Source organism: Folsomia candida, unplaced genomic scaffold (assembly GCF_002217175.1).
Source record: "Folsomia candida strain VU population unplaced genomic scaffold, ASM221717v1 Fcan01_Sc001, whole genome shotgun sequence".
NCBI classification, from domain to species: Eukaryota; Metazoa; Arthropoda; class Collembola; order Entomobryomorpha; family Isotomidae; genus Folsomia; species Folsomia candida.
Window position 1 is genome coordinate 26613971 of NW_019091193.1, and position 21591 is coordinate 26635561.

The 21591-nt window shown below is 37.3% G+C and overlaps 8 protein-coding genes across 13 annotated transcripts in view; 5 read left to right on the top strand and 3 right to left on the bottom strand.

The window, feature by feature from the left end:
- Nucleotides 1-73: 73 nt before the first annotated feature.
- Nucleotides 74-1838, top strand: LOC110845553. The gene is made up of 5 exons (XM_022091995.2): nucleotides 74-799; nucleotides 878-1161; nucleotides 1237-1440; nucleotides 1506-1583; nucleotides 1686-1838. Exons 1-5 carry the CDS (start codon nucleotides 190-192, stop codon nucleotides 1836-1838), a joined length of 1329 nt encoding a protein of 442 aa, XP_021947687.2. The 5' UTR covers nucleotides 74-189.
- Nucleotides 1652-2869, bottom strand: LOC110848281 (guanine nucleotide exchange factor MSS4 homolog). Of its 2 annotated transcripts, XM_022095471.2 has the most exons (4): nucleotides 2732-2869; nucleotides 2413-2655; nucleotides 2009-2288; nucleotides 1652-1908 (listed from the first exon to the last, which is right to left on the bottom strand). In XM_022095471.2, the coding sequence occupies exons 1-3, from the start codon at nucleotides 2756-2758 to the stop codon at nucleotides 2055-2057; spliced, it is 504 nt and encodes a 167-aa protein (XP_021951163.1). In that variant the 5' UTR covers nucleotides 2759-2869; the 3' UTR covers nucleotides 1652-1908; nucleotides 2009-2054. The 2 variants fall into 2 exon arrangements, with proteins under 2 accessions (XP_021951163.1, XP_021951155.1); XM_022095463.2 differs by having other exon boundaries at nucleotides 1652-2288; nucleotides 2732-2868.
- Nucleotides 2759-3678, top strand: LOC110848298 (gamma-secretase subunit pen-2-like). The gene is made up of 3 exons (XM_022095482.2): nucleotides 2759-2937; nucleotides 3062-3166; nucleotides 3249-3678. The coding sequence occupies exons 1-3, from the start codon at nucleotides 2877-2879 to the stop codon at nucleotides 3386-3388; spliced, it is 306 nt and encodes a 101-aa protein (XP_021951174.1). The 5' UTR covers nucleotides 2759-2876; the 3' UTR covers nucleotides 3389-3678.
- On the bottom strand, nucleotides 3654-5448 carry LOC110848264 (WD repeat-containing protein 92). The gene is made up of 6 exons (XM_035845153.1): nucleotides 5159-5448; nucleotides 4963-5063; nucleotides 4751-4875; nucleotides 4561-4662; nucleotides 4131-4482; nucleotides 3654-4062 (listed from the first exon to the last, which is right to left on the bottom strand). Exons 1-6 carry the CDS (start codon nucleotides 5336-5338, stop codon nucleotides 3852-3854), a joined length of 1071 nt encoding a protein of 356 aa, XP_035701046.1. The 5' UTR covers nucleotides 5339-5448; the 3' UTR covers nucleotides 3654-3851.
- Nucleotides 5449-5518: 70 nt separating this feature from the next.
- Nucleotides 5519-6597, top strand: LOC110848274 (ribosomal RNA processing protein 36 homolog). The gene is made up of 3 exons (XM_022095451.2): nucleotides 5519-5956; nucleotides 6059-6308; nucleotides 6381-6597. Exons 1-3 carry the CDS (start codon nucleotides 5651-5653, stop codon nucleotides 6509-6511), a joined length of 687 nt encoding a protein of 228 aa, XP_021951143.1. The 5' UTR covers nucleotides 5519-5650; the 3' UTR covers nucleotides 6512-6597.
- Nucleotides 6598-6663: 66 nt separating this feature from the next.
- LOC110863269 (NF-kappa-B inhibitor-interacting Ras-like protein 2) lies at nucleotides 6664-8157 on the top strand. The gene is made up of 4 exons (XM_022112529.2): nucleotides 6664-6827; nucleotides 6919-6974; nucleotides 7500-7757; nucleotides 7846-8157. Exons 1-4 carry the CDS (start codon nucleotides 6788-6790, stop codon nucleotides 8080-8082), a joined length of 591 nt encoding a protein of 196 aa, XP_021968221.1. The 5' UTR covers nucleotides 6664-6787; the 3' UTR covers nucleotides 8083-8157.
- Nucleotides 8158-8424: 267 nt separating this feature from the next.
- LOC110857381 (neural-cadherin) overlaps nucleotides 8425-21591 on the bottom strand; it is a 93657-nt gene continuing 80490 nt past the window's right edge. For 4 of the 5 annotated variants that reach the window (XM_035845141.1, XM_035845131.1, XM_022105986.2 and 1 more), the window contains 37 exons: nucleotides 21352-21428; nucleotides 21052-21277; nucleotides 20895-20980; nucleotides 20679-20812; nucleotides 20498-20551; nucleotides 20368-20403; nucleotides 20157-20278; nucleotides 20035-20085; nucleotides 19871-19913; nucleotides 19611-19744; nucleotides 19328-19473; nucleotides 19010-19232; nucleotides 18855-18897; nucleotides 18578-18783; nucleotides 18431-18459; nucleotides 18274-18351; nucleotides 17876-18186; nucleotides 17315-17704; nucleotides 17156-17245; nucleotides 16990-17084; nucleotides 16814-16901; nucleotides 16481-16693; nucleotides 16337-16408; nucleotides 16173-16259; nucleotides 16065-16095; nucleotides 15795-15846; nucleotides 15612-15688; nucleotides 15078-15120; nucleotides 12794-12827; nucleotides 12680-12715; nucleotides 11727-11881; nucleotides 11550-11598; nucleotides 11386-11472; nucleotides 11244-11303; nucleotides 11127-11162; nucleotides 10981-11010; nucleotides 8425-10896 (listed from right to left, as the gene is read on the bottom strand). In XM_035845141.1, the coding sequence (XP_035701034.1) occupies nucleotides 10784-10896; nucleotides 10981-11010; nucleotides 11127-11162; nucleotides 11244-11303; nucleotides 11386-11472; nucleotides 11550-11598; nucleotides 11727-11881; nucleotides 12680-12715; nucleotides 12794-12827; nucleotides 15078-15120; nucleotides 15612-15688; nucleotides 15795-15846; nucleotides 16065-16095; nucleotides 16173-16259; nucleotides 16337-16408; nucleotides 16481-16693; nucleotides 16814-16901; nucleotides 16990-17084; nucleotides 17156-17245; nucleotides 17315-17704; nucleotides 17876-18186; nucleotides 18274-18351; nucleotides 18431-18459; nucleotides 18578-18783; nucleotides 18855-18897; nucleotides 19010-19232; nucleotides 19328-19473; nucleotides 19611-19744; nucleotides 19871-19913; nucleotides 20035-20085; nucleotides 20157-20278; nucleotides 20368-20403; nucleotides 20498-20551; nucleotides 20679-20812; nucleotides 20895-20980; nucleotides 21052-21277; nucleotides 21352-21428 (3837 nt within the window). In that variant the 3' untranslated portion in view covers nucleotides 8425-10783. Of the gene's footprint in view, nucleotides 10897-10980; nucleotides 11011-11126; nucleotides 11163-11243; nucleotides 11304-11385; nucleotides 11473-11549; nucleotides 11599-11726; nucleotides 11882-12114; nucleotides 12357-12679; nucleotides 12716-12793; nucleotides 12828-15077; nucleotides 15121-15611; nucleotides 15689-15794; nucleotides 15847-16064; nucleotides 16096-16172; nucleotides 16260-16336; nucleotides 16409-16480; nucleotides 16694-16813; nucleotides 16902-16989; nucleotides 17085-17155; nucleotides 17246-17314; nucleotides 17705-17875; nucleotides 18187-18273; nucleotides 18352-18430; nucleotides 18460-18577; nucleotides 18784-18854; nucleotides 18898-19009; nucleotides 19233-19327; nucleotides 19474-19610; nucleotides 19745-19870; nucleotides 19914-20034; nucleotides 20086-20156; nucleotides 20279-20367; nucleotides 20404-20497; nucleotides 20552-20678; nucleotides 20813-20894; nucleotides 20981-21051; nucleotides 21278-21351; nucleotides 21429-21591 lie in introns of all 5 variants that reach the window. The other variant, XM_035845135.1, reaches the window with a different exon arrangement.
- Nucleotides 13072-13789, top strand: LOC118433348. The gene is made up of 3 exons (XM_035845184.1): nucleotides 13072-13313; nucleotides 13393-13585; nucleotides 13677-13789. Exons 1-3 carry the CDS (start codon nucleotides 13148-13150, stop codon nucleotides 13726-13728), a joined length of 411 nt encoding a protein of 136 aa, XP_035701077.1. The 5' UTR covers nucleotides 13072-13147; the 3' UTR covers nucleotides 13729-13789.

Below are 21591 nucleotides of genomic sequence, written 5' to 3' on the forward strand. Positions count from 1 at the left end.
AGAAAGCAATGTATATATTTGGGAGAAAGTCATGCATATTCCCGAGTGAGTGGATATGATGCACGATGTGGTACTTCCCATGCGGATATCTCACTTGATTTTCACTCACTATTTTCTCCACGGCCCTTGGACACTGAGGTTTGAACTGGTTGAATTAATTGAATTTAGTAATTCAAGAGTTTTTATAGAATGGCTGCTAATAAAAACTGGAGGAAAGTGAACCAAGTTTTCTCTATTGACCAAAAGGACGCATTATTTCAGAAATCAAACACATTGGAATTAATTTCCAAGTTGGATCTGACCCAAACTCGACACGGAAGCGATGCCAACCAGCCGATCGAATCGCTACAAGCATTGCGACCGTTTCTTCTGTACTACCGACTTTTCGGATTTTTACCCATTTCTATTCACGCTGGGAATTGCAGTGTTTGGTTTAACCGTAGGGGAAGCCTTACCTGGGTGTTCACAGTAATTGCCATTCTCATCCAGTCCACAATGCTTATCAGGGCGGCACTGATGTTCGTCGAGGGCTTAACGTCGACAACCATGAACACGGCGTCCTTGGAGGTCGCAAACGCCAACAGCATCATTTATTTTGGTCATACGCTAGCAATGACTTTGGTCATGTGTCATCGTGTTCATTTACTCCCAAGTTTCTTTGAATCATGTAAATCAGTTGAAAAACTTTGTGTCCAATATGAACAGAAAAATGACAAATTGGTCAGGCATTGCTGGATCTTGTTTGGATGCTTTTCGTGCACCCAGTTGGTCGGTAATTCACTCTACTATTATTCTCAAGGTACACCCACGTCATTACATTTTTAAATTACATGTAAAACAGCTTATCTAACATGAATGTGTAACATAATTCCTCAAGTGGCAAAAAACAATGTCACTTCTATCGGCAAATTTGCAGAAATCAATGAACTACAGGGGGAAATATACTTTAATTCCTCCACACTTGGAGTATCTTACAGCTTCTTTGAATTCTACTGTGACATTGGGTGGACATTTGGCGATACGCTGATTGCACTCATGTCGCTGATCCTAACGAGGTTCTTTATTCGTCTGAACAAAGGCATCTCTGCCTCCAAAGCACAAACCGTTCACGAAGTTGAAAGACTTCGGAAAGATCACCGAGCAATTAAGGACCTTGTGGAGGTCAGTTTTAATCTTTACTAAATTATCAAAAATAGTTCACTTATCTATATTTTGTGTTTTTGTGCTGTGATATAGCAATGCAACCAAGTATTTGCTCCTATCATTCTTGTTAATTTCATGGGAAATGTTATCTATTTGTTGACGAGGCTATACACTGGATTATTTGAGGATTTGCAGAATCCAGAACTTATTGTTCGCCTGGAAAGTATTTATGCATTTGTATACCAAATCGGAAAAATTATGATTCCAACATGGTTGGCAGCTCTTCTAAATGAAACTGTAATAACGGCAAACTATTTATTTCCTCATGATTTAAGTTTCAAGAATTAAATGCATTACTTTAGGCTGCAGAGGCTATAGATACCGTGCACGACTGGCCTTCGTTGATCGAACTGGAGGAAACACGAAATCGAATGATGGTGGTAATGCTATTATTTTATGTGTATTAAAAATAAGTGCAACAATTTGCAACATTTGTCTTTGACTGAGAGAATATGATGACATAAAGGTTTTTATTTATTTAGATTACAAGGTTCATTTCACAACTCATAAACGATCCTGTATCTTTATCTGGATGCGGCTATTTCACCATTACGAAAAGCTTCTTGGTCACATTAATCAGCGGGTTACTGACATATGAAGTTATCATTCTACAATTTCAGCAATCTGGACTCTAAATAATACTAGTATTAAGATCGTGGGCAATCATATTTAGTTATTGATAGCTGTACTTCCATCTGTTACACCCTGTATGTTGCAATAATGCAAATATAGTAAAATTAATTACATATATGCTCACAAAAAAATCACATACAAAAAATAATAGCGAAATTTGAATTTGACTGACAATGTAAGCAGGTATAACAGACATTCGGTGAAGTGGAATCGTTCAGCTACGTCTCACGAACTCTGGCTAGAGCAATGTAACACTTTTTATTGGAGAGATCCGTCCAACCAACGGGGCCCATTTCGCAGTCCGCACACGTCAAGTACTTGATGTCGCCGACGGCGTTAGAAACACCAATGTTGTCGAACATCATCACATCCGAAACCATGAACCATCGGGACAGAGGCTCCACCTCCAAACCCTCACTCAGAGCTTTCTTCTGTTTCATTTTAGGCAGTGCCTTCAATAAAAAAATCAGTACAACAAGGAAAATACTATTAACAAAGACGCTTAAATTATGTAGAACAAACATTACAGCTTTTCCATCCAGCCATAATTCCATAAATAATAATCGTATACTTTACCCTTTCCTCCACATGATATGACGCCACTTTTGCTGGCATTATTTTGGAAGGGCAGAAAATGCAATTCAAGGCCCACATATTCTTCCCGTCCAGCACGGAATCAGAAATCTCGGCAGGTTCGGCAGTGGATTCTGGAAAATTGGCCCCGTCCTTGTCCTCGTCCACTGCTGCTGGTGCAGGGAGAGATTCGTGGCCCCCAGTCACTTCCGCCCCTCCTCCTGGAACGTTCTTAACGTCGCTCTCCTTCATATGAAAATTCTATTTAGAAAAATGTTTTAAACCACTTTAATTCTTTGACGTTTCTTTGTACAAGTAATACTTTTATCATCAATATGTATCCTTCCATTCCCGCATTGCACAGGCGAGTGCGCAACTTTTGCTTTCAATGACATTTCTCAAAGCCGACCCGACAAATATTTTGCATTTCAAAACGTAATCTTCTATCTCAAGTACAAATTGGCAGAATGGACTTGTCGAAGGTCAAGGACGAAGTTAAACGCGATTTGTGTCGACGATACTTTTTCTGTAAGTCTGTTGTCCACTGTTATTCATTCAACGGTTCATTTATATTTTTCAACCTTAATGAAAAATTAAAATGAAATGACTCATGCAGCAATAAAATAAAATGTTATTTTAATTTCAATTCTAGACGGACTTGCGTTCCTTCCCTTTCTGTGGGCTGTAAATGCTGTTTGGTTCTACAAAGAGGCCTTCAAGAGGTCACCTTTTCCAGAACAGAAAGAAATTCGTAAATGTTCGTAGCCTGCATACTTCACATTTATTAATAATTTTAATAGTTTTAATGCTGTTGATTCCAATACACATTTAACTTACAGATTCTATTCTATCGGGGTTGGGGGCAATAATTTGGATAATTATACTTGGAACTTGGGTCATCGTTTATCAAACTAATCGAGCCTCGTGGGGAGAACTTGGAGATGACCTGTCATTCATTTTACCTCAAGGAAGACCTTAAATAACTTTCCACTTTTCTACTCATGTACACACATACAACACGTTATTATTATTTAGCCTCATGGAATGAGGCATTAAGGTATTGCAGATTAACGCATCGTATTTATTTCCTAATGAACCATTTTATACTTAGAATCTAAGTCTTAGATCGATATTTGATAACATATTAATTAAAATTTAATATTAAAACCAAACGAAAAATGTTCCCAAAACGTTCCTGAGTTTGTGTCTCGACAATGAAAGTACACTTACGATATCATCAAAAATACGATAAAAAGTGCATGATGCGGATTTTATTTGTGATGAGTCTTTATACATTTGGTGAGTAGCAAAAATATTCAACATAAATAATACGTTTAAAAGGCACTCCATATTATCGTAATTAATTGAGGCGACAAATAAAAATAATTAGTACCAAGCTGACTAGAATAATATAACAAAGGAGCATTATTCACTGGGGTTTTTCAAAACTGATTTAATTTTGTAACGATGATCATTCTAAGCGTTTGGTCAAATCCTGTGCAAATTGCGAGACCCATTTTATCAGGACACCAGTCAAAAGACGACAATGGTTGAGTAGCAATCGTCATATTTTGCAACAACTCTACGGACCCTGCAACTCCCATATCTAGGCCAGAATCAGTGTCCTTTTTCACCCGACAAGAAGGATAATTGCTATAAATTACAATAGCACACACATATAGATATGCATTATCACTTAATTGTAAAATAATTCCGCTTACTATTTCCAAAGGCACATGCCACCATTCCCCCCGATGGTCATGAAAATGTCTCTATTTTGAGGCAGGTGTTTACCAGCCCAGACAGTGGTCGCTTTATGCGCTTTCTCCGACACACCAGTTAGTCCTTTCTTTGGGTGTAGGGTGCGGCAGTCAAAAACGTGAAACTTTGATTCCAATGTTGTCACCAATAGTTTATTCATTGCAATGTCCTTCCGGTCAAAGTCAACACAACAGATGCCATTCTTCAAGTTCTTTTCCCAAATGACTTTACTTTGATGTAGATCAAACAGTCGAATGTCCCCATTGTCGTAACCACTGCAGACAACTCTTTCAATGTTATTGAAGGAATTCCCTGAATGAAGATTAGTGCAGAAACGCGTAGATTAAATGCTTTACCGAAAGTGGTCAGTATAAAATTAGTACAACTTACCAAATGATACTGTCCAACAATCTCTTTTCTGGTCTCCTTCTTCAGGCTCGATCACAACCACAGGCTTGTCCTTTTGTCGAACATCCCAGATTTTAACCGTCCCTGTAAACAACAGAATAGTAAAATATATACCATTACAAAATAGTCAACATGCATATGTAGGTCTTTGACATAGGTAGAAATTAATTACCATCTCTACTGCCAGTTACCACCTCTGGGGGTCCATTCGCAAGATTTCCTCCAATAGCATCTAGTGAGTTAATTATTTCTTTGTGACCCTTTACTTCATACGTTTTCTCCTTTGTGTCCAAGTCCCTATAAATTTTAGGACCGCATTATCTCAATTGTCCCAGTTAAATCACTCATTAAAGCGTGCACGCTTTGTTATTAAGCCAAGTTTACCAGATTTCCAGATTCCCGTTGAAATCGCCACAAGCTAGTAATTTTCTTCCGGTGGGTGAGATTCCAAAACTTGCACATTTTAACGAAACTCCAGTGTCGATCTAAACAAAAAGACAGCGTTATTGAATAACTTATACTGATCTTATTGGTTAAGGTGGTGTGTACTTATGCAAAATATTTTTAGTATCAAACTTGCCCTGTCTACAGATTTGATATCCGTGGAAGCGATTTCAAAAACTTCGATGACCCCGGTGCCTCTGGCAAGACTGCCGACAACAACAAACTTGGCCGTACTTGGGATCCACTTGCAGTCAAAGAGGGTGTAGTTGAGAGACTTTTCCACGTGACAGATAATCTGGGGCTTGTTCGTATCCATAATCTCGACCCTTTACACTCTTATCTTCTCAACTACTTTCAACACAAAGTCACAACAATGCACAATTGGATGTTCTTCTAAAACAAGAAGACAAAAGTGTATTATTTTGTAAACATTTTCACAGCAAATCTCACTTTTCTTTCCCGCAGTTCGATGGTTACCAACTTCACAAAAAACAAAACATGTGCTGCTCGCTCGTATCGTCTCATAGTCATATCTCATTTTCACATGCTGGAATTGTACAATTTTCTATCCTTTCTTCATCCGCATTCCTCTGTTATAAATTAATTAATTAATATCTAAAGCATCATCATGGAGGAAATAGAGGAAAGGACAAGTATTCGGCAAGAACTGTCAAATCTAACCTTTGAGGAATTAGAAGAACTGAAGCAGAAGATGGGCTTAACTTTGTACAATGAAGCAATGTTTGGAACGACGACTAAAAAACAATTAAGCAAAAAGAAACAGATGCAGCTATTTAAAAGAGAAAACAAAAATAGGCCCCGAGAGATATCTTCAAGATCTCGTGCTCCTCCCGTTCGTGAAGTCGTTCACGTCAAGAAAGTGGTCAAAAGAGATCCAAGGTTCGACGAATCATGTGGAGAACTTAATACAGAGGTGAGAAAGAACTTATAATTGATTGACCTCGTAATTAACAGATCAATTATAATGGGTCTACTTGAATAGTATATTATTTATTACACATTTTATGTGTTTCAGATGTGGGACAAGAATTACGATTTTCTGAAAAACATGCAAAAGGAAGAAGTCCAAGAGTTAAAAAAGTCGCTGAAGGATGAGCATTATGATGAAGATAAGAGGGTAGAAGTAAAAAAGTATATTCAGACATTTAAGAACAAGGAAAAATCTAAAGCAGAGAACGACAAGGAGAAACAAAAACGGAAACTAGAGAAAGAGGAAAATATTAAACGCATGGCACAAGGCAAAAACCCGTTCTACATGAAAAAATGTAATTTGATTATTATTTTTATTTCTATTACAAATATTGCGAAACATTAACAAGATTCTTGTTTATTTTTAGCAACACGAAAGTTCCTAGATTTGGCAGAAAAATATGAAGAACTTAAGGCAAGTGGTAAGCTGGAAACATACTTGAAAAAGAAACGAAAGAAGAATCAGACACGTGATAAAAAAACTATTCCTACTGTATAGAGTTATATTTATAGTTATATTTATTAGAGTTATATTTTTATTTTTACCTTAATCATTTAATAAATAACAGTTAAGTTCAAAGATGAGATAATTGTTTCGAAGAAAAGTTATTTGTCTCAATCTACCTCAACCCCAATCTCATCTTACCTCTTTATTGACATTTCCACATTCACCTGTTATGTGTTATGTGTTTTACCACTACATCATAATTGAACAATTATTACTTGCAATTTGCTGCATTACTTGCAGGTTAAATAAATAAACGTTAAGTGCAAGATGGGAAAGACTAGCAAATGTGTGGTGGTGGGAATGAAAGGTAAAGTTAACTAATATGACAAAAAAATAGACTAATAGTTGCATTTATTTACACTATCAAAACTAGATTTAAATGAAACATGTGTAAATAGGAATCGGAAAGACGACGATGCTGGAACAATTAATTTATGGAAATTTTGAAAAGCAGGTTAGTCACAAGTACACATAAACTCGCGGAAACGAAGTGCATTGAGATTATTTGAGATGCGTACTCGAGGTGCATTTGTAAAATCGAGGAAAATTTGACATTTTTGGCGTTTCGACATTTAATGACCTCGTTTAGACGGTCACCAGATAATCCCCGCCCCAAACTACGTTTAAAACGACCAAATTTTTGGCACCTGACTGATCACCGTAATGCGATGGGCCATGGCATCAGTTACCGAACTCCCTCTTTCTTACTTTTAAGATTACTAAAATTAGATGTCGATATCCTAAAGCAGAACTAAAAAAACATGATTCGTTCGAAAGTTATCGTGCCGATGAGCAGACAGACGTACATACACATGATACATGACATACGTGCATACGGACAAATCGATCGCAAATTGCGATTCGCAATAACTAAGCTTCACTTCGTTCCGCTCGTTAAAATTATAATGCAACGACTAATTTTAACAATAACCAATCAATTATGAAGGAATATATAGTTTGTTGGACTTATTTTTATTAGGACATTCATCCGACAATTGAGGACATTTACGCAGCCGTCATCGACACTGACCGTGGAACTAAAGAAGGGATACGATTTTATGACACTGAAGGATTCTCACTGACAGCCGACGGTGGAGATAGCAGCATCGCTCTCCAAAAACATTACCACGCCCTGGCGGACGCCTTCATACTCGTCTACTCGGTGGACAGCCGACAATCCTTTGAAATTATTGACATTTTAAAGAAAGATATTGAAAAAAATCGAGAGAAGAAAGAGGTAAATACTGCAAATAAGTAGTAGTGAACCAGTTTCAGTACTGAAACTTACCACAAATCCAATAAATTTTTGAGAATGTACAATGCAGGTTGCAATGGTGCTAGTTGGGATTGTTCCGAAGGCCAATATTAAAAGGGAAGTTGACCCTAGTTTTGCTGTGAGCTGGGCAACAAGGGAAAAGATGCGTCATTTCGAAGTGACAATTAGTGATCGTAAAAATTTGGTCCTCCCGTTTATTTATTTAGCATCTAAATTGAATCCTCCTCCCACGAAAAGCACCTTCGCTCCTTTGGGAATGGTGTCGAGGAATAAAGTTAAAGAATAGATTTATCATACCTTATTAGACTTTAAATATTTTTGGTATCAATAAAAATATATTTAACTCAGAAATAAGTAATTTGAGCTGGTCATTTTTATGTATGGCGATGCAATATTTTTTGCTTTAGGTGCATATATGATGCCCCTCGATGCTAACTGTGCTATATCAGTGCCATAATTCACGATGTGAATTAATTTTATACAAATCATAAGCAAACCAACCTTCAATTCACGTCTTTCACTATTTTTTGGTACATGCAACGTAAATGTTTACGTAAAATGATAGTAATATATACATACATATGACATATGGTAATCAGTAATATGAAAAATCATAAATCATGAAACGTTTTAAATGCATAATTACGTATATTTTATGACTGAATGTCATCTGCAATAATATGTAACGTAATAAATCACTACGTCCAACTACATGTTTAAACGTTAAGATCACAGCGAGTACATAACATAAATAAGTATAAAATAAAAGTATAACAAACGATATAAAATACAAATAAATATTACAAACGAATACTTCAACAGGTAATTAATGATTGATGATGAAGCTTTGGTCATTGAATGACTCCTCATCATTTCTAATCAACTAAACTAATTAATGAATAAATGAACATAAAATGTTTGGAAATAAAAATAAAGCAAGAAACAGTGACTTCCTGAATAAATGAACAACTATTGGTTTGGTTTACCTTGTACGGAAAAGAACTAAACTTAGAAGATTAATACAACAAAATAACAAAATCAACCAGAACATTATTGTACCAATTCTTACTGGAACAATTAAGAAGACTGAATTTTCATTTATTTTAAAAATCAATCACGATTTAATGACATTTACTATAATTTGACGATTTAAAAATGTTCGTTACATTGCGCAGATTGACAGTGCAATTGGAACCAGACTCATCATATCCATGTTTGACATATACATATATGTAATAATTAATTAATTACTTACATAGTTGAAAGTTAGTTATTCTACTAGTCTGGATTACATTGAAATATATTTCCTACTTTTAAAAGTATTTTAGTATTTTTATTTCCGCACCCTAGGTGTTGGTTGTTTTTGAGTAATGTTGAGGTTGAAAACGTACAAAATATATCCAAACATTGAGAGCAATAATGGCCAGACGACTGATGATAAAAGTAGGTAGCGATTCTTACAACAAGGGCTCAAACACAAGTTCGGCGTCTATATGTAGTCAATAGCTCTAGATAAGCAGTCTTATTTAGCTTTTACAAGGTTTACAACAACTAAGGACGAATAAATAGCAGATATTAGAAATGTCCAGTTAGTTCTTGATATCTTTATAACATTAAACGTACAAAAAACTCGTCGAATTACGCAGAGGTGGAGAATTTGATTTCACTGATTCAGTTTCACAGTAATTTTGCCCTTTTACAACACTTATTAGTTACCTAACACATTTACATATTACATAGTTTGCACTGGGAGTTTTTTTTGCTGCCTCCGTAGTCATAGTCCATACCACGGATTCACAATTTGGTGAATAGGAAAATTTTTACAAAGAAGGACCCAATTTCTTCAAACTTGTATTATCTTCATTTTGACGGGGTATGGAGTTCTTGTTTGAAAGTTAAGAAATTTGTTTATTTTGCTAGTGATTTTGGAAGTCATAAATTTTGGGGAAACCCTTGAGGTAGAAGAACTTTGTGTCTGACTTTCTAGATGAGTTTTTAGCCAATCAAGTTTATAATATGCGTAATATATTTACATATTAATTCATACATATTACACAAAAAACGAATGCATCAAGTTCTAAAATTTTCATTACATAAATGTATTTACATATGTATTTAGGAGGTTAGCAGCACATTAGTTGACTATTTTGACACAAGAAGAACGGTTCTTCTTGTTATGTAAATTTACGTAGAAAAATTATTGGTGGAATGTATAGCATTTGCATGCAATAATAAAAAATAATGCTATACAACCTTAAAATATCTTAAAACGTATGATATTGCAGGTAGTCCTTAAAACAAAACACATTTGAGCGGTGTATATGTCTTACCATTATGGAGATGGACTACTCTAAAGCTTACAAAACTCTCTTATTCAAACTCTTCTCTTATGTATATGAGATCAGTTGGAACTTGTTGTCAGACAACAATAAATGCCAGTGTCGTTTTCATTCATGAGTTTTGAGATTCTATTATTGGATTGATTCAATTCCACAGGAACTGAAACTGGCACGTTGAATTCTCCAAAATGCAGCAGTCACTCATCGTGCATTGTAATATCAAGTAATAAAACTTTGGCAGTATTATTATTAATCAGATCAGTAACACAGATTAATTCGAAGACAGCTGATAAAAAAAAATTAATAAAGGACCTGAGACGACGTTTATAGTAAAAGTAACGTCCAAAACTTGGCCAACAAAAAGGACGATATTACCGGACATCATATAAAATTAAGCCATTGATATCAAGAACGTAAATTATGGAGAGTTGCCCAAGATGTGGAGTATGGCACGCAAATTGAATTTTCATACATTTTTCTTTCCAGTCAGGTACATACGTCCTGACGGAAAGGAGAATTTTTCTTCTCGTGCATAATAATAGGTATTGACGACGATGGTAAATTATAACTTATGATTATTTGACTGTGTGCTTAAGTACGCATTGAGGAACGGCAGTACATTGACGAGACGACGTATTGTTGACTTTTTCATTGGTCATCTTCTTCACTTTCGTTATTATTTCCATACATGTCTGCTAATTTTGAGAAACGGGGACCCCATCCGTTAAGGTAGTCAAAGTCTTGTTCTTGATCATCGGTACCTGCACAATTACAACACAGTAGTTAATCAAGCTTCACGTGCTTAACGTTTTAACGCGTATCATTCGTTATAATTTTGTGCATACCTCCAAAAGCCTCAAAATCTGACAAGTTTGCTGTGGAAGGAGACAAATAATAGCAATAAATATTTATGTATACCCAACAGAAGAATAAAGTGCTAATGACTCTATAGCGCTCAATAAATTTTGTTTTTAATTGACAGGTAATCTACCTGAAGCTAGCGACGATAATGAGCCGGCTGTACTTCCTGTAAATATAAGTCATACTCATGTATTATGTATATCGTTGGTCATATATTATAGTAAATAATAGTAAAAATATTAGTTACCGCCTCCTTCATAAGCGTAATTTCTTAAGTCGTCAAATGGTGGAGCGTTAGGGTCGTGATCTGCTCATAGATATTCGTATTAGAATAAAACAATGACAATTTGTATTGACTGACAAAATCAAAATTTGTAATTTGTAATTACCTGCTCTTCTCTTGTGATCGTCGATAAAAACTCCGACATTTGGTTCACCTCCTGACATCATTTGTGGGTCGGGCATTTTCATCATATCTGTTGTCCGTCGTTATCAAATAATTATAAGCAACTAATTTTCTTACTTCAAACGCGGCTTTGATTTGATCACTTACATGGCATTTTGGGCATCATCATTTCATGCCCTGGAGCACCCACGGGGATCTGTTTTCGTTAAAAAATAACGTTCTCGTTTATATTAATGCGATTAATGAATTTCTTCATTGACTAGTCAAAGTAAAACCACAAATAGCGCATATGCACATGGTTTGTTAAATGAATAATGAATTAACCTGGAGTGGTGTAATGTCAAAAGCAGTCATGTCGTCCTCACCACCGCCTTCATCATCGTAATTGATTATATTTTCTCTCACGTCGTCATCTGGTCCAGGATACTTAATTTGCGCTTCTCGACGACGGTTGTACACGACGAATACAAGAACCAAAACTATTAAGAAAACCACAATTAGTTTCCACTCTGATCCATAATTGCAGAAATTATTGTACTTTAAGTAGTGGTGATTGCGACTCAATTGTTGAATTTACGTAGTTTATCCATAACGCACACAAAATTTACCCACAATGACAAGTACTACATTGAGGCACGGGGTTTATTACATTCATTATTCGGTGCTTGCATTGCAGGGAAAGAAATAAAATAATGTACAAATGAAAACTTACTCAGGAGAACAAGAATGCAAATGAGAAGGGCAATTATGAAATCGCTCGAAGCAGAAATAATTCCGGACGGAACAACGTCGAATTCACAGTGACGCCCAGAAAAGCTTCGAGGACATGTGCAAGTGAACATTCGGTCATCCTCGTTGTTGGTGCATGTCCCGCCATTAATGCACGGCCGGGACTCCTTGCACTCATCGATATCGACACATTCTGTCCCCAGAAGTCGAGATCCATTTCGACATCTACAACCGTGTGCAAGTCATGCATATTTATAATTTTATTGCTCCATCAGAGATTCACGGACTTTGATTGAACTTCCCGTTGATACGTCGCCCATCCATTTCCATCAATAAGACGGAAGTAGGATTAAATTTGAAATATGAAATGAAAGCAAATACGTGTACACAATTCAACGTTAAGCAAGGCGAGATGAGGAAGAATTACAAATCAAGCAAGCTCTTACACCCTTTTTGTTATAAAATATTCTACCAAATTCAACAAGTGCTTGGCAGTCAAGTAGCCAAAATATTTATCTGGCAACCACTACGCAAGGGCGACAACTTACTAAGTATTATGAGAAGACAAACGAGAATGGCGGCCACTGGAAATTACAAAGAACAACGCGGTTATTATAAATTGGTTAGAAACAACTTTGAGGAAGTATTATCGAGTTACGTACACGCTCCCATGCTCAAGGTGAGTATTTGGCCTTCCTGGGGATAAAGACAAAATGCATCATATTAAAAAATCATATTAAAAAATAAGTAGTCCCATATGTAATAATTCCCAAAATCTTTAGCTTGTATCACGTTCCTGGAAGCCAAGCCATGATGGTTGTGGTTTGGCGTGGCTTTGTATCCAAAAATAGGAAACGATAAGAAGTCGTGTTGCTTGCGTGCTCTACTTGTATGGACCTATCGTAGCGCAGCTCTCGCTCAGTCAACACGGTCTGATTTTTACTCCTGAGATTCACAACTTTTCGACTTATTGTTTCGTTACATCCCGAATATTTTGACGCACTTTCACAAACATTATGTCGTTGAACAGCGATAAACCATCTACATCGTCTGCTATTACTACTCCTCCTTCGAAGAAGAAGAAACTGAACATAAATCAGACAGTTTTAGTTTCGGGAGAAAGTTCAACAATTGAACAATTGTACGTTAAGAGAGAGGACGGAACGTTTGAAGCACTAGAACGTAAGTATATTTTAAGCAACTAATTATTACAGCTAATAATGGAATGAAATGTAATAATTAATCAATTGTTTATTTCTAGGATGTTCCCCTATTCAGGAAGAAGTTGCGTCAACTAGATTCCAATGGGAAACCAACGCAGAAGTTGGCGAGGATGAAAAGTGGACGCCACCTACACCAAGATCTCAAGTGGCATTGGTTTTTGACGCTTTGAAAACGTACCTGAAATGGGCCGGAGCAGACAAAAATATGAAAAGCTCGCCAGAAATGAAAAAGTAAGTTATACAAAATATCAATATCTGTAATACTAATCCAATTTACAAATTGAATTATTTGACCAAGATAAAATATCAAACGTTTGAATAGGTTGTTGCGATCTGGGAAAACGTTGGAAGTCAATCGACCGAAACTAAAATGAACGTCACTTTTAAAGATGGAAGGATCAGTTACGAGAACGTAATAATCTGCAAGGACGAGTATTGTTGGAAAGTTAGACATTTTGGGGCTTTTTGTGATGAACATGGAGAAACGAAGAAGACATTTTTTCTTACGGGACACAAGTAACGCCACACCGACTTTTGCACTTTTGAGTACACGTACTACCCACTCCCCTAGTTCGAGCGTCACTTTACAAGACATTTTGAAGTCCACGAAGGCTCCTCATAAGTTTATGGCATTCACAAATTATGAACAACAACACGTCAGGACCAACGATGATGGACAGTCTCTTCCTTCACCCTGGGTATTAGTCACCCCCCGTCCATGGGTCACAATGGGACAGAAACAGTCGACCGAATTCCAAGATAGCGTACGTGTTGCTATTTCCATCCTGTTCTCACTTGTCAACTCCCAACAATCTGATCCTGAGAAGCATTACAATTTGATCGCTGACCAAGTTTTCGTCCGGAATACAAACTGGCGTTTGGTCAAAATACTACTCGAGCATTTCGGTGTTGGGATAGAGTTCACTGGAGACTCTGAGCTTGGGGTGGGTACGGAGTCACCACTTATGAAAGGGATTGTTTTGGATCGATCTGCGGGGAAGTCGTGGATTTATATGAAGATGGGAACGATTGGGCGTATTCATATTGGTGAGTAACTATCAGAATTATAATGGTTTTTTACAATCTAATTGCGTTTGACCTCATGACTTAATACTTATTTAGGCATTAGGACTCAGAAAAAAAATTCCAGCGCCAAAACCATTGCTGGTTACCACAATACCGATTTGGATGGACCTGCAATTTTTCAGTGTCAAGATGACAGGTTGGACAAGAAAAACGAGACCGAAATGATGGAAGCCGTGGGTCAAGTTGCAGTTTGTTTCTGTGAGATGCTTGGTGGAGAAATCGACGGTGCTCCCATTCGATGTGATTTTCAGAAGATTGAGAACAAGTCAGGATGGAAAGAACGACATATTGAAATGTTAATTAAATTGGTAGGATTTTTTAGTAGTCGGTTAATCAAGATTGATATTCCAGACAACATTGATTTTAATGTTTTTGATTGGCTACCTGTAAGAGATTATCTCCGGCCCCCATTTTTCAAGTAGTTTGATATTTCTGAAGCTGTTTTTGTAAGAATTGGATTGAATATGAATTGACTAATAAATTGACTTATTAACTTAGTACATACATCTGTAGTCACACGATTTCTTTTAAATCATCATTGTCGTATTCACCCACATGTTTAAAACTTCACTCTGATTTTGACAATTGGTTGGAGCTGATACTTAAATTTAGAATTGAATGCATTTATTGTCCTTACCTGATACAGCTCGCAATTCTGACCCCAATAACCAGGGGGGCACCTGCACAGAAATAATGTTCATTGAGCTGGATTCTAAGGCTTAAAATGGATGGTGTCGTATCGTATGTCCTGCTCCTTTTTATGCCTCTAGTTAAGCATGAAAACCTAACCAACGCTACAAAAAGATATTTAGTGCACCTCCTGGTTAACTTTTTCCTTATTTGATCTTAGGACCATCAAAAATCTCTTCTCGCTTCCATGCGTGAGATTCATTTCACAATTGCATACTAATCTTATGGCCTTGTTTGCAATGATTTTTTTAAAATTTAGCCTAAGAATTAGACATGTGAGAACATATCGAAAAGTTTTAATGGCTTGAATGACATTTTTCAACAAGATTTATGAAAGTTACAACTCTATAATAAATCAAAACGACCTCAAAGAAACAATGTGGAATGGTGAAAATATTTAAGTTTGTTTGAAGAATTTCGCTTATTCGTGTGGATGTACTACAGTAATGGCAGTGATACATACATAAATACCGGTACTTACTCGCAATAGTATCGGTAGGGGACTTCTCGGTTGGAGCAGACGCCGTTATTGAGACAAGGATTGTCCAAACACTCGTTCTTTATACGACAAGAGTATTTTAATAAAGATATTAGTGGATACGAATACTTCAACATTACAAGCAGTTTTTAAAGCAAATTAATACAAGGAGAAATATATATATACCCGATCTTCACAACGCTTTTCATCTGGGCTCATCACCATTCCTTCACCACAACTTTAAAAAGCATACAAACCCACAACGTTATTTCCTCAAGTTACATACAACAAAGTTATACAATTGTTAGGTAATAAAACAACAAGACTACAATTCATAAACTACTCAAAAGAGTAAAGACGAACAGTTGGATTTGATTTTTTTCAACGGGAATCCACAAAATCAAAATATTATGTATGCATGTATTTAAGAATGTTATGAAATGCCGGGGTACTTACGCGCACTCATATTCGTTCCATAAATCCACACCTGAAAAAATTGCGATGGTCTTAGGACTCGTCTACGAATTAATAGTAAATCTAAATAGATAATACGGTGTGTCTTACATTCAAAAGGTGGTGGACATATGACATTTGCACAGGGTTTGTTCGAGGGACAGTTGGGTGACAAGTTCCTCCAGTTGGTAGCTTGTCCTAGAAAGAATGAAGCAAAAATTTGTGTGACATAATAAGAAACATGTAATTTTTCCGCATAAAACTCCTCCTCTCACCCCATTGTGTCCCGTTCAATGCGGTCGGCAAGGGCAAGTGCTTTCCTTCCAAACGGATGTCGTCAATGCATCCTAGCAGTAAAAATGTTGAGAATAAGCACCCTCGCATATGTAGAATGATTAATTGAAATTTTATGCTTTTACCCTTTTGATAGTCTGCGTAAACTTCGAATGACCGGTGTCCAGTGTATTCAGCTTTGCCACCAGCGTATACACCCTCCTGCTTGTCCACCATCATCCACTGATGACCTTCGTACATGAAGGTTTCGTTATACTTGCGCCCTTCGCCACCATCGATTTCCAACGCAGCCACAGAGCCGTACCGAGTGACTCTGGCCGTGTGCCATTGTCCATCGTCTGAAAATTAATCATGCGTGTAAAACGTATTTGGAAAATTGTTATTTTTTCAGAGAGTTTTGAAATGTGAACATAACTTTATCGATGGTATAACTATAAATATATATTTTTTACACTCACCAACTGGGACGAAGGATAGCCACAGAGTTTGTTCTTCGGTTTTCAAACTGTTGAGGTTGTACCGGAACCTTAGTCTACTATCTTTAATCTAATGAAAAGAAGAATGGACCATCGTTATGTAAGCACAAATAAATAAGCAGAACAATTATGTTATGTCACAAGTAAGGCAAACTTACCTCGAGTATTCCATATTCTCTGTTGTGCTGGTCACTAATGCGAAACAGTTCCCCGTGCATTTCCCTAGTCCGGAATCGTAATTGAATTTGCGTACCTGGGGAAAATCAGGTTCAAATATGCATACCAATTAAATTTAAGGTTTTTTAAAAAGTAAAATTTGCGTACTAAATCGGTCTGGTTCAAAAGACAATGCGTATTTCACATAGCTCTGGGATTTGAATGACGCTGGAACCGTGGGGATTGAGCATCCAGGGCCTGTGAATTATTAACGTTCATAAGAGCTGTGCATTTTTGATTAACTTGAATTTTGATCGCTCCTCTTACCCATCCATCCTGGCTTGCACTCACAACGAGGATCAGTAAACGTTCCCACACAGGTCCCATGTTCGGAGCACCTCTGCATAAGATCGTTTCCTAGACAGGCGTCCTCAACCATACTACAACCCGGGGGAGCCTTGTGTCTGGAATGCCCGGGATTTGCGAGGTCGTAGATCTTGCTGTTGTGTACCAAGTTTCGAATGCAACCTTCAAAAGCTTTAGTCGTGGGAAGATATTTCCATCTGTAGTGGTTGGCTTCAAGGTGTTCCACAACCATTCCGCCGACTTGCAGAGGTGTGTTCACATTCAAGTACTCATCAAATGGAGGGATTTGTCCTTGTGCTTGGCAGTAGGTGCTATCAAACACAGACGGGCTCCCGTCGTCCGCTTCGACAACTTTATCAAAAGAGAACAATAGTTATATAAAGATTGTTACAATAAATTATAACAAATCATAAGAGTTTTTGGTTGACGCTAATTTGTAGTTGAAAGTAAATACCATCCAAACTGTTAACTAAAACTACTGATTTTTAAATTGGCAAACTATAGTCGGAGAAATATTCTTACCTCGAGCAGATTTGCAAAAGTCGACCACCATTCGAACATTCTCAGTATCCCAGAAGACATCAATCCGATGCCACTCCCCATTTGATAATGAACCGTTAGGTTTTACCCTTAGTTCGAGAGTTCCGGAGCCAAAATCTATGAGGAGTCTGGGTTCCCCTTTTTCCAGTTCGAGTGAGATAAAGTCGTGCAGGATGAGTTCATCGGTCTCTGGCTCGACCATTGGACCGTTGTACAGCAATAGTCCGTCTTCCTTCTTGGTGATAAACTCGATGCTCAAATGCGACTCTTCACACATTTCCAATGGGGAATACCTATTAATTAGAAGGTTACATTGTGGTTTAACTTAATTTGGGCTAATGTGCACCCCCTTATCCCCCACAAAGTAAAGTGTTTCTAACCATGCCCAATCGTTTGCCCTGAAAGATCGGCTTGTGATCTGACATCTTGGACCATCGCGACCCGGAGGACAATGACAACTGCTCAAAAATATTTCAACATTAAAAATTGAATGACGCCATAATTAGTAGCATTACATGCGTTTTATTTAGGACTTACACTGGGCCAGATTTTGTTTCAATGCACCGCTGAAAGTCGGAAATAAAAAATTAGTGAATTTCACCAGCACAAAAATCAGTATGCAACGAAATTCGGAAGTTATGGTCCGGAAGGACAATGATCATTCAACTATAGATTAATACTCACCCCACCATTGTAGCACTCGTACTTCTTGCAAGATTCTTTCTCCTTGTCCGTGAAATTTCTTGCTCCGCACATGCACTCGGCCAGTGTTTCAATGCGCACACCCACGAGGGCAGTTTTGTTGGCATTGACCGTGTAGGGCAGAGGACTTACATCAATGGTGTTGGTGCACGATCCTTCACACACTTTGTTCTCGTACAGACATTCATCTGATGCAAATTGTAAATTATTAATGCGTCACAAAAAAACTGCCAAATTGCGAAAATCATTTCACCCTCACCTATATTGACCATTGTTATGTTGATACCGACTTCTTTTTCGATCTGCAAATATTTGAGTAGTACAAAATTAAATCAATGCTGTTAAATAAAGATCACAAATAAATTGTTTAATAAAAACAGTAAACACATGAAGTCATCGTAGATAATTGCATACCTCTTCGCGATGCAGCAATGCAATGCCATTCAGACGAACGGATTTAAAGTACGGTGATCCATATGCCGAGAATCTGACGTCAGTAATCGGTGGTCTCCTTTGTTTTAACATGACGCTGAAGACATCAACTTTGGAGGGCTCCGTGTTTAAAATCTGTGCCAATTTTTCCTTAAACTTTTCTGCCTTGCTTGGAATGACTGATTGCGTCTTGTAGTCCCAGATCCTGTAAATAAGTGACGAGCAAAATATGTATTATTATTATATTATTCATGTATGTTTTCTAATAATGAAATTGGCAAGTCTGCATTATTAATGTACCTGATGAAATCTTCATCTGAAATTCCGTAAATTCTAACCGATCCATGGTTTGCCACAGCCTCATAGGGCAAATCTTTGACAATGACGGTGACATTGGCAGCAACTCCAAGTTGAGTATGGTATCTATCAAAGACGGTAAACTCCAGCTGAAAGAAACATAAAGGGTTAGCGAATGGGGTAATAAAACTTGATATGACGGTGACGGATAAAGTTGTTAAAATGAGCTAAGAATATTATTTACAGTGTAATAATAATGGTTATAAAAAATGCATATCTTCTGTACCTCGTATTTTCCAGGTCGGACATCGGGTTTCATTGTGATGGTTCCGGTATCTTCGTCAAGTAGAAATTTTGGATGAGGATTGTCTCTCTCCTTCCAAAAGAACTTTTTATCCGGGAGATCCCAATCATCCAAGTCTGTATTTTTGGAAAAGAAATTCAGAAAATTAAAACGTGAATATTTCCCACATGAAATTCCGACAAATTGTGACATTGAGAAATTGTTAGTTTAAAAAAATCGACAGTGTAAAATAAAATGCATACCATAAACGTAAACTCGTCCTATTTCGGTATCAGGATTCATTCCCTGAAAACGCACACAAACACAAATATTGTATTTTTAGAGCTAATAATACCTCATTCAGGTCCCATAAAATTACTACTTAGTTTATAGCATATCTAAATATATCGAGAAATGTTTGCCGTACTTGATAGTTGTACACGAAAATTTCCTTTGACCCAGGTTGCATTTTGTGATCCTGCAAAAAACGACATAGTTATTGTAACAAAACTCCTGTTCAGCAAGGCTGCTTAGCACTCTGATACGTACGTTAGTGTCGCCAATGATTACGGTGAGGGTCGACGTGCCAGACATGGCAGGATTACCAGAATCTTTGATCACAATAGGGACGAGGAACTCTTTCCTTTGTTCGCGATCAAACATACGAAGAGCTATGGTCGTGAAGAGAAAAGGTTAGAATAGATGCTTAGCTATAAAATCAAACCGCAATGCATTCAGGAGTCTGAAACAAATAACTTGCCTGAAACGATAGCCATCCCGTCTCCATTTGCACCCTCTGAAAAGTCATCACAGAAAAATAAAGGTCAGTACATCATTTCATTAGAAGCGTTTAAATGATATAAAATTTAAACGACTACTTCTTTACGTACTTGAAGAATGTTCAACTTTAAAGCTGGCTTTAATCTCGTCTCCTGCATTGGGATCTGCATAAAAAAAAGATTTGATGTCAGTGTGACTATCACTTGTTTCTTGGCTGAGCAATATGCGTGTGAATAATAAAAATTGTGATTTATTTCTGCGTTATCATTGTAGACAAAACGTAAGCAATACCCATTCTGAAGGTGAATGGAGGCCCGTTGCCCTTGGATCGATCGTCATCATCCGTGGCCAAAACCTCTACCACTTTTCGAGGTGGCGTATGTTCTGGAAGTACAGGGCGATAGTCCTTCAAGAATTGTGGGGCACTGCAAACAATATTGGTCACAAATCAGCCACGTGCAACATTTCTCCATAGTATAAAATATATCAAGTAAAATATTTTTATACTTGTCATTGATATCTTGCACAATAACAGTTAACGTGGCCGTGGCGGTCTTGGAGGGCGTGCCATCGTCAATTGCCAGGATTTTAACCTATTTTTGGAAATTATTTTCATTAATAATAGTGGTGCGTTGGGCTTGGTTAGGTGGATATGTGGACATACCTGATGTCTCGGTGTGTCCTCACGATCAAGCGTCCTTTGAATTGTCACAGTGCCATCTTGACTAATTTGAAATTGGCGTTTCTTGTCGCTGGATCGGTCAATTTTAAAGGAAACTTTGCTCTTTCCTCCCTGATCTGGATCCGTCGCCTTAAACGTCTCGAGGCTCTTTCCCACTTCTGCATTTTCATAGACGGACACCTCGATGTTTGGTTTTTCAAATATTGGTCTAGAATTTACGATATTTAACATCATGTAGTTAGACTGTGACTACGAGGAAATGCTGGAATTTGAAATGCTCACTTGTTATCATTCGTATCACGCAGTGCCACCCTGACCCACGCATAGGCCACATGATATTTGTCGTTGTCATTGTAATCCTGTAAGGAAGGAAGAACATTATTCTAACTTCTCAATTCTCATCGTCTAGAATAATAAGGCACACTTCATTTCACATTTGACAATGTAGAACCACCGACTCGTATATTTATACGTCTACGTGACAGAAGTAATGTCTTTGCTCGTTGAGTGAGCAGGATTATG